A 10711-nucleotide genomic window follows, 5' to 3' on the forward strand; every position below is an offset into this window, starting at 1 on the left:
GGTGGGCAGGGCACAGGCCATGCCGACCAAGGACACCAAGCTCAGGCAACCTGCCCTCGATCACCCTGCAGGTCAGTGAGACGTGCAGCTGGGACTAGAAAGCAGGCTGCCTGGGTCTCGGGGCAGATGGTGTTCCCTGTACCCGGGGAGCTCTGTGTCTCTTTCAGGAGTTTTCATTTGTCACAGCATGGGGCAGGACTGTGGACCCAGAAGATATGAATTCTGGCCCCGTTCTGTGGCTTGGAATGAAAGTGTCTCTTCCTGGGCCTCTGTTTCTTGCACCATAGGAAAAGGGAAGATGACACCTGGGTGGGTTGGAGGTGGGAGCACGTGAGGCTGCTTTGCAAGGGTAATAGCAGGCTCCCTCCTCCCGCGTCTCCTCCCACAGAGCAGACCAACTGCAGAGAACTGACTCCTCCTCGGAAACCGGAATCCAGGCCCAGCTCTGCCTCTTCTCGCCTGTGCGACCTTTCCCTCTCTGGGCCTCAGTTTCTCCTCTACACAAGCAAGAACTTGAACACTGACTTCTGAAGTTCCTCGCAGCTCCAGGATTCCAAGACTCTGCTCCGCTCCTCCTCTGGAGGTGAGAGTGTGCGCGTGCACGTGTGTGTGTGTTCGTGGGGACAAGGAAAAGGAGTCCTGCAGAGGGTGACAGCGATTAGGGTAAAGGGGGGCCAGGACTTTACGTGCCACGGGGGCTCAGAGCTTTCTCAGCAGCTAGTGGCACCTGAGGCTGTTTAATCATTAAAGGAAAAGAATGAAGCCAGGAGCGCCTCAAAGTCCAGCCTTGTGGTGACCGACTCTGACAGAGGAGCATGGAGCTGGCAGCAATGGGGCCTGGAGCTTCAGGAAATAGGGTCAGGACCGTGACAGCTCCACGCTCAGCGATGGGCCCCGGAGTCAGCCTGCATGCCTACGACATCGTGGTCCTGGTCGTCTACTTCATTTTCGTCATCGGCGTGGGCGTCTGGGTGAGTAGGTCTGGGGCATGGCAGAGGAGGCAGAGGCGTGCTCTCATCTCCAGCTGGTCCTGGAGTCAGGGACCAGGTGGGCAGATGGAAGGCAGGTCAGGGAAGCACAGGGGCTGAGGTGGAAGGGCCTTCAGGAATCACCCTCACCAGTCCCTTCTTTTAAAGATGGGCAGACTGAGGTCCAGAGAGGGGTGTGACTCGCCCCAATTCACACGGCAAGCCAGAGGCAGGCCAGGCCTGAGCCTTGTCTCCTGACTCCTTGTCTCTATGCATCTGCTGCCTTGGGCCCCACCATCCCTGGCCACCCTGAGCCCCATTTCTCCCCTCTGTACCATGCTGAGATCCTCAACTCTGCAAATGCTTGACCCCTTGCCTACCCCACCTTCCCCTAGTCTGTGTCTGGGCAAGAAAGGAGCAGTGCTTTCTAAAGGAGCTGGGGTTCCTGTGCTCACGGGAAGGTCTTTCTCCCAAGGTCCTTCTGTCAGCCACTGTTCACCGAAACCTCGGTGCCATGGAAAGGGGCCAGGTTTTGAGGTCAGTGGGCCCATGGTTCATATCCTAACTCCAAAAGTTAGGGCCACATGGAACATACGAAGCCTCTCTGAGGCTCAGTTTTCTCATCTGGACAATGAGAATAAGGACTACACAGTAGAGTGGTTATGACAATTCAGCGACATGACCCATTTAAGCACCTGGCACAGTGCCCTGCAATAAAAGACTGCTGTTATCACCACGGCATTGGAGAGAAATGCCAGCACCTTTAGACTCTGCCATGAGGCAGACTGTGAATAGAGCTGCCTAGCTGGCCACTTACTAGGCTGCGGCAAGGTCATAATCCTCTCTGAGTCTGGTTTCTGTAAAGGGTGGGCCGGGGAGGTGTGTGGAAGAGAGAGGGTGGGGAGCACTCCCTGCCTCCCAGGGCTGCTGTGAGGACGAAGTGGGCAGACGACCACTGGCTCCTGGGAGGAGGTCAGCTGTGAGAAGCACTAAGTCCTCACTGACTTTGGACAAGTTGCTCCCCGACTTTGAGCCTCAATTTCCTCACCTATGAAATTAATTCTTTCTGCTCATCTGGGCTCCCCCGAGACCAGAGATGACATGGGAAAGTTCAAGCAAATGTTTAACAAGCACCAGGCCCCTGACACACTGATCACTTCCTAGTCACCAATTCATTACTTTTCTTTGGGGAAGAGAAGCTTCTGTAAATTTCCCTTTTTCCTTCCTCCCCTTCCGGTATTTCTCCTTTGTCCAGGCCCAGTCAGAGACCTGTTGGCTTCAGCATCATAATAACGGCTTTGAGTTTATCCTTCCCTCCCTGCCTCCCTGCCCTCACCCACTGTGTCCCCAGAGAAAGTTCTTTCACTCCCCATCCTCCTTTGGTTCTTCAAAGCGATCCCCACACAGATCACTAACTGACCACCTACTGGTGCAGGCGGGGGTTTGTTCCAGGATTCCGCATGCTCTGACTTCAGGCCAGAGCAGGAGAAGCCCCCAAACAGAGCCTTGCCCCTGCCTGAGCCCCAAAGCCCCCGTCAGAGCTGCAGCTGCACCCTTAGGTGTCCTGTGAGAGGAAGGGACAGGGCGGCCACTGTGCACCTGATGATGAGATGCCAGCTCATTTCCTGAAACAAAGCTTGGACGAAGAGAAAGACAGGGAATGAAAGTGCGTAATAAATAAGAACAGTCTCCTACGCTGCACAAGGAGATGGCGCTCGTGCCATCGTGGAGGCTTCGTGCCTCCCTTAGCTCCTTCGGTCTTCATACCAGCCCTGGGAGACGAGCAGCAAGGCGCAGAGAGGAGGCGACCCTCCCAAAGACATGTAGAGTAAAGATGGTGCAACCGCCTGCTTCAGTTCTCACCCTCTGCACCCCCACAGTGCCTGTGCCGGGGGGCAAGGGGTCTGGGGGAGGGCTGAGGGAGGCTCAGGGAGGCTCAGGAACCCTCACCTCCTGCCACTTCCTTTTCAGTCTTCCATTCGTGCGAGCCGAGGGACCATTGGTGGCTACTTCCTGGCGGGGAGGTCCATGAGCTGGTGGCCAGTGAGTTGACCTTCTTCCGTCCCCTCCTCCTGCACCCGCATCCTCGTCTCATCTTCTCCTGACAAGGCAACGGCCTCCTCAGTGGGTTTCTTGGCTCTGGGCTCCTCTCTGGTCCAAATACACCTGCAACTTGAGCAATCTTGCTAACACATACCTTGGACAGACACCCACTGGGCATCTCCTAATGGGCAGCAGCCTGGACACGGGACCTCCAGAGCAAATCTAGAATGTTCCTGTCCTAGAGAAGCTGAATTGAGCTGGGCAAAGGGCCTCATAAACAACCTGATCACTGCTGAGCTATACGGGGAGCAAAGGGGCTTTTGAGAGCTTGCAGGAGGCCTCCGACCTCTGGACAGTGGAAGTAAGATTAGCAAAGATTTTCTTGGGAAGGTGATATATCAGCTTAATACTGAAGAACAGTTAAATGAGGAAAATTATAGAGGTAAAATCCCTCAAGAAATTGCTCCTTAGACTTTGTGACTTAGGCTCTTCTTTCAGGCCACCCCACCTGTTTCCTCCATTCTCTGCTTCAACTTCCTTCTCTCCGAAGGGCCTCAGATCGATGGCCTGGATCAGAGCTTCATCCTCTCGACATGGAGCCTGCTCCTCATGGCTTCCCATCTTTCCCACTTAGCCACTCACGCACCAGGTGGCCTGGAGCAGTGACTTCATTTTTCTTAATATTAATTTCTTCCTCTGTGAATTAGAAAGACGAATACTCATGCCTCCAAATCTTTGTGGAGATTAAGTGTGTGTTACCACACATAAAATGCCTAGGACAGTGCCTGGCATACAGGAGGCAATTAATAAATGTCACTTTTCTCCCTGTTCCTCTTTGCTTTCCCCACTTCCTCTCCTCTTTCTGATCTCAGATTTCCGGAGTCCAGGCCCTGCTCTCCCTGCCTCCTTCCCAGCTCTGGAAGCTCATGGCCCTGCCTCTGATTAAAACTGACCCCTGACCCTTGACTCCACTCGTGTCTTGCAGATTGGAGCATCTCTGATGTCCAGCAACGTGGGCAGCGGCCTGTTCATAGGCCTGGCTGGGACAGGGGCTGCTGGAGGCCTTGCTGTGGGTGGCTTTGAGTGGAATGTAAGGAAGCTGACCTGGAGGCTTCTCAGGGCTACTGGGGTCTGCAACCACCTCACCCTTCCCTGGCCTTAGTCCTGAGAGCGGCCTAAGATGTGCCTTGGGAGGCTGCATGGCGAATGGAGAACCCGTTTTACAGATGAGGCAGCCAAGGCCCAGAGGAGGCAGAGGGGCCATCAGAGGTCACACAGCACTGAGATCAGATCCAGGTCCCTCGCCTCCCTGCTCAGGGCTCCCCCCTGCACGGCACCACCTCTGGGTAGGAGACACCGCTGCATCTGCATCCAGGGTATGGATACCTCTTCCTCCCTACCTCCCCAGGCAACCTGGCTGCTTGTGGCCCTCGGCTGGATTTTCGTCCCCGTGTACATTGCCGCTGGTGTGGTCACAATGCCGCAGTACCTGAAGAAGCGATTTGGGGGCCAGAGGATCCAGGTGTACATGTCTGTCCTCTCGCTCATCCTCTACATCTTCACCAAGATTTCGGTGAGTACTCGCTCTGGCGTGGCTGACTTCTCTCTCTGAAAATGCCGAGTATGGGGCACAGCTTGCTGCTGGCTGGCTGGCTGGCTGGCTGGATAGAAAGAAGAATAGGAGGAAGGAAGAATGAATCCACAGACTTTCATCACACACTCCTCTCAGGGGTGGATAATCAGAGATGAACAATACATGTTTGTTGAGTGAAGGACAGTCCCTCCATTCAAAGACCTCATAATCTAGAGTTCATCCATTCATTCACATATCTTTCCATTAACGGATTCTTCATTCAGTACTGTGCATTAATTGTCTCGATTGTTATAGTTAAAAAGGTCCTTATTCTTCCTCTACGGACCTAGCCTCAGAAAGCAAATCCTACATCAAATGATTTGTCCAAGTCCAAGGCCAGCTCTGGGACCTGAAGTAAAGTTCGGGTCCTATGACCAGTCCAGGCCTCCTGCCGCTCTGTCACGTTGAAGGCCCTGGAATGGGTTCACGACACAGCCATGGAATGGGATCGGCGAGCACGCAGCGAAGGAAACCGAACCTCTCGGTTGCCAGCTCCGGGGCTGGAGAACACTGCAGAGCCTCTTGTTCCACCGATGCTTGTGAACCACCTCAGTCAGCGCAGGCGGACGAAGGGCCTCGGGCCCTCGAATAAACCCAAACACGGGGGTTAGAGCGGGTGGTTATCTGCACCAGGCTCCTCCTCAGCAGGTCGGCGGTGCGCCCCCGCTCTGTCGGGGAGCAGCCGGGGCCTCTCCGGGGTTCCAGTCTCCTCCCCTATGGCCTCTTCTTCTGCCCCAGCTCCTTGCTTCACTTCCTCAGTCTTCTGCCCCATTCCTTCGCCTCGCCCTTCGCGGCGGACAGACCACTCTGCTCTCGGTCTCGGCGTTTTGTGCGGCATATTCCTCTGCTTTCAAATTTCCGCTGCTGCTCGCGCCTGCGAGATGGAACCCTTCCTCCCAGGGCAGCACTGAAGGCTCTTCTTCCTCGTCGTGCGAGGAGGGCTGACAGGAGCTGGCGTTGCTGAGCCGGAGGGTGACACACCCCGGTGGCCACACCGGTTGACCTCCTGTTTCCGGGCTCTGCAGACCGACATCTTCTCTGGAGCCCTCTTCATCCAGATGGCCTTGGGCTGGAACCTTTACCTCTCCACGGCGGTCTTGTTGGTGGTGACAGCCGTCTACACCATCACAGGTAGGAAGGTCAGAGAGGGGTGCGGGAGCCAGGAGCAGAGACCTGGGGACAGGGAGAGGTGCAGAGGGAAGCTTCGGGCACGGAGGGAAGGACTGGAGGAGAGAGAGGTCCCGAGGGAGGGGCAGAGAGAAAACAGACCCTGAGACAGATTGAGAAACGGGGAGCGACGGAGACAAAGAGCGGCAGACGGAGGCGTAGAAGCGGAAGAGAGCACAGAGGAGAAGACTGAAGCGACAGAGACTAAGGAAGACAGGCAGGGCAGGGACAGGAGGGAATAGAGCCAGCTGGAGAGGGGCAGGAAGGAGAGACATTAAGAGATCCCGAGGAGACTTACTGCAACAGGGAGCAGGGTTCTGATTAGGGGACTGCCACCTGGACCAGAGTCGCTGCGGACGGCTCCAGACCAAAGCCACAGACCCACCTTCCTCTGGCCCCTCCAGAGCACCTCTCACAGACCTGGACACCCTGGGACAGGCTCGGGGCAGATTTCCAGAGGCTAAGCCGGCCTGGAAAGCTGAGGGACTTAAATGGGCATTCAAGTGGGGAGGGAGGGATGACACCTGGTGGAGCTAAGGACACACAAAAGAACAGACGTGGGATATTAAATAACGACAAGCAGCTGCGGCCGGGTCAGCCACAGGCAGAGGCTGTCAGGGTGAGGAGCTGAGCCTATGACTGTGACTAGTCTCCACCCGCCAAGGGGACGCAGTCCAGGCAAAGGCAGGTGGCTGGAGTCCACCCGCGAAGAGGCCTCTGGGTGGCCTCTCCCCAGGGTGGCCACACACAGGGTGGGCACCCAGAGAGGAGCCCCTGTTGGCGCTGACTGATGAGCCCTCTCCTTGGGTCCCCAGGGGGCCTCACGGCCGTGATCTACACAGACGCTCTGCAGACAGTGATCATGGTTGGGGGAGCCCTGGTCCTCATGTTTCTGGGTAAGGAATACACCCTACCCTCGCCCCTAAATTCCGCTCTCATCTGTCTTGGGCTGTCACCTCCATGGTTTGATGGGAACTTTCCAGAGCACAGAGTCATATCACCCCTTCCAGGCCAGGGGCAGGATTCTCCCTATGCCAAATCGGGGGTCTGAGCCCTGCATCCCTCCCCCATCCCCAGGTCCCATGCAAGCTCCAAGCCTCGTTGCCCCATGGAACTGGGAGTTGGGGGGACACGAGACAGGCCCAGTGGGGCCTCACGACTGCTTCGCTCATGGTGGTCTCTCCCCACAGGCTTTCAGGAGGTGGGCTGGTACCCAGGCCTGGAGCAGCGGTACAGACAGGCCATCCCTAACGTCACAGTGCCCAACACCACCTGCCACCTACCCCAGCCCGATGCCTTCCACATGTTCCGGGATGCTGTGAGCGGGGACATTCCTTGGCCAGGCCTCATTTTCGGGCTGACAGTGCTGGCCACCTGGTGCTGGTGCACGGACCAGGTGATGATGCCTCAGCCAGGTCTGGCCCTGCCCACCACACACTGGGGTGGCTCTCTGCAGGAAACCAGGTGTCTGGATGCACAGAGGCTGGGACCCACTCTGGGACCTCCACAGGGGCAGAGGCAGTGACCGTATCCGGGCCCAGCCCTAGCGGCTTGCCTCCACCGCTGCCTTTCCAGGTCATCGTGCAGAGGTCTCTTTCCGCCAAGAGTCTGTCCCACGCCAAGGGAGGCTCAGTGCTGGGCGGCTACCTGAAGATCCTGCCCATGTTCTTCATCGTCATGCCCGGCATGATCAGCCGGGCCCTGTACCCAGGTGAGAGGGGCCCCGCCTGGGCTGTGCTGGCTGTTTTCATCAAGAGCATCGAGGAAGTATGTCCGGCTTCGTGGGCCGAACATACAGTAGTTATTTTGGCAGACGGAACTTGTTACCAGATGTCATTCTAAAATCTTGCTTTTCCTTTATAAGGGAAAGATCAGTTAAAGCATTTTTGGTGCCTTCCAAAGAGATTTGTCTTTTATCAGGATAAAAGGCCTAAAACCCAAAAGAGCTTATCAGGCTTTGCAGAGTACTATATGGTCGAAAGCTTTACCAGCAAGAGCGAAGTCATTGTAACCAGACATCTACCTGCCCTTTGAGCCTCTGGGTGCTGGCCCTGGCCAGAGTTACCAGTGAACACTTCCATGTGGGGTCAGAAAGCAAACATTAGGCCCACTCGAAGAGGCACAGGTGGATGATTCAGCTCTACGGCCGTTACTTCTTCTGCAGACGAGGTGGGCTGCGTGGACCCTGACGTCTGCCAAAGCATCTGCGGGGCCCGAGTGGGATGTTCCAACATCGCCTACCCCAAGCTGGTCATAGCTCTCATGCCTGTTGGTGAGTCCCGTGTCCCCCGTGCCACCTGTCCCTCCTACCTCCCAGCTCCCTTCAATCCCTGGTGCCCAGAAGGGACAGCATTGAAGATAGACATGGGTGGAAAAAGGAATAAAAACATTCACCTCCACACCCCCCTCCCAATATGCACACACAGACACACACAGACACATAGACACACAGACACATGCTTTCCACAGGCGTCTGTGAGGCTCTGCTCTGTGCCCTGCTCCTGGAGATGCAGGGGTAAAAGGTAGGCCCCTGGTCTCGGCTCCACATAGTCTCCAGTGTATCTGGGCTCACAGAGGCCACAACAATGTGACCAGGGCAGGGACACAGTGGAGCTGAGGGAGTCCTAAGGAGGCACCTGACCCACTTTGGGGAAGCTTTCTCAGAGGAGAGGAGGTGGACCTGCATCCCGAGGAACATCTTAGACAAAGGTAGAGATGGGCAAGAAATGTCTGGGAGACCTCTGTGTGCAAAGGCCCAGGGCCTGGGCAGAGCATGAAGTCTGAGCGGCACGTAGCTCCAGGTAGGCTCGCATACAGGGGGACTGAAGACAGCCATCGTGGAGAAGAGGGGTAGCCACACCTGGTTCTGGAGCATAGCCTTTACTCTGCGGGTGATGGAGGGTTGCTGGGGGTTCGAGGCCAGTGTGCGTGATCAGATTCGTGCTTTAGAAGGACCACACTGCCTGGAGGGTTCAGCTTCGGGGGAGGCAGGGGGGTGATGCTCGCGGGGTTGGCAGTGGGCCAGGTGAGGGGTCACCTGGCTTGGACCAGGTCAGCGTCTTCGGAGAGGGAGAGAGAGGTTTAAAAGACCCTTGTGAGGTGGAACGGGCAGGACTGGATGGCCGGCTGTATTTGAGGGACAGAGAGAGAGAGGGATCCAAAGAGGGCTCCCAGGTCTCGGGCTGGAGATGCTGAGATTGAGGAGATAGGTAAAAAGGCAGGTTTATAAAGAGAGGTCGACGAGTTGAGTCATCCCTCCCCCCAGTAGAATAAGAAATGAATCCAAAAAATAGTGGAAATGGTCGGGAAGCGGGGCGGCCGGGCTATGACAGAGCAGCCGCAGAGGGAGGGGGCGGGAGCAGGGCAGAGGAGGGTCTAGGGCACCTCTGAGGAGTCTCTTATGGAGGCACAAAAGACATTATTAACCCAAGGAAGGAACAGAGGCCGCAGAGGAAGATGCTGGCCTCGCTTTGGGATACCTTGAGTCTTCCAGGGAGATGAGCAGGAGGTGGTGAAAGGCTTGGACTTTGGGGTGGGGAGGAGGACTGAGGTGGGGCCAGGCAGCTGGTCTCCCCAGGAACGAGCAGCTGTGTTTCTAGACGCTTGGTCTTAGAGTCAGAGGGACTTCAAGAATCGGTGTGGCCTATCCTCTCTTGGTACAGGAGGAAAAATAGGCCCAATAAGGAAGGACTTAGTGACAGATCACGCAGCTAGTTATTTGCAGAACCAGGAAACAAATCTAAGCTTTCTGCTGCCCAGGCCAGGGCTTGGCTTGGCACCAATGCCAATGAAAATGGTACAAAACACTGAAAATTATGAACAGTCACACCGTCCCCACCAGTAACCCACTAACCAAGTGTCTACAAGCCCCGAAACCCAGACTGAGACGTCAAGCTGCAGAGGACCATGAAGATCGCCTAACCTCACACCCTTAGTGATGTAGCTGAGGAAATGGGCTCAGGGAGGACAGATGGCTCACCCTAGGCGGAGGCAGAGCCTGGCCAGAGCTAAGCCTCCGGTTCCCTGGATTCCTTATCTGTGCGGGTTGGGAACCTCATTCAATACCTTCCTCACCCCATCCCCATCCCAGACTCCTGACACTGCTGGGTGCTGCAGCCCCCATGCCTCCCGGCAGAGCCAGCCTTAACAGCCCGTCGTCCATGGAGACCCCGTCTCTCCCCAGGTCTGCGGGGCCTGATGATCGCCGTGTTCATGGCCGCCCTTATGAGCTCACTCACCTCCATCTTCAACAGCAGCAGCACCCTGTTCGCCATTGACGTGTGGCAGCGCTTCCGCAGGAAGGCGACGGAGCAGGAGCTGATGGTGGTGGGCAGGTGAGCTGGCCCGTCCTTCCAGGCGCCCGCTCCCGTGGGCAGGCCCCCTCTCCCTTCTCCTCCCTGCCCTTGGTTGCCTGGGGGAGATGTAGCTGGGTCTGGGCCCTGGACTGGTAGTCAGAGCTCCCGGTTCCAGCACCAACTTCCTACGTGACTTCAGGTAAGTCCCTCCCCAGCTCTGGACCGCTTCCCCCTCTCCAGAATAAGAAAGAAAAAAAAAATTTCTTCTCTGCCTGTTCAATTTTCTCTTGGAATAGATCAACAGGGTCAATGAGAGAAGCTGACGAGGAAATGAAAGGTGAACCGTATAAGTGGGAGGAAGTGAGCAAGCCGCTCACTCCCAAGGTCTTTCAGACCAGCTCTGGCTTTTTTCCAGGGTAACAGAAAGGTTATTAATTTATTTCATCAGTCTCACCCTGAGCATCCACCTTGCATCATGCCTTTGTGCTGGGTCCCTGCCCTGAAGGTGTGCACAATTTAATGAGAAAGGCAGAGACATAGGTAATGCAGTGAGGGGCCTGCATCGATGGAGTTGCTCACAGGAAGTTTGTCTCTAAAGGATGCAG

At 56.1% G+C, this 10711-nt stretch overlaps 1 protein-coding gene across 1 annotated transcript in view; it reads left to right on the forward strand.

Annotated features, from left to right (window-relative positions):
* The first annotated feature begins 757 nt into the window (after positions 1-757).
* SLC5A9 (solute carrier family 5 member 9) overlaps positions 758-10711 on the forward strand; it is a 19916-nt gene continuing 9962 nt past the window's right edge. The window contains exons 1-10 of the mRNA XM_006919167.1: positions 758-971; positions 2940-3011; positions 3997-4101; positions 4420-4584; positions 5670-5775; positions 6627-6707; positions 7002-7207; positions 7387-7522; positions 7976-8083; positions 9995-10145. Coding sequence (XP_006919229.1) covers positions 816-971; positions 2940-3011; positions 3997-4101; positions 4420-4584; positions 5670-5775; positions 6627-6707; positions 7002-7207; positions 7387-7522; positions 7976-8083; positions 9995-10145 — 1286 coding nt within the window. The 5' untranslated portion in view covers positions 758-815. The remainder of the gene's footprint in view (positions 972-2939; positions 3012-3996; positions 4102-4419; positions 4585-5669; positions 5776-6626; positions 6708-7001; positions 7208-7386; positions 7523-7975; positions 8084-9994; positions 10146-10711) is intronic.

Source organism: Pteropus alecto, unplaced genomic scaffold (assembly GCF_000325575.1).
Source record: "Pteropus alecto unplaced genomic scaffold, ASM32557v1 scaffold25, whole genome shotgun sequence".
NCBI lineage: Eukaryota > Metazoa > Chordata > Mammalia > Chiroptera > Pteropodidae > Pteropus > Pteropus alecto.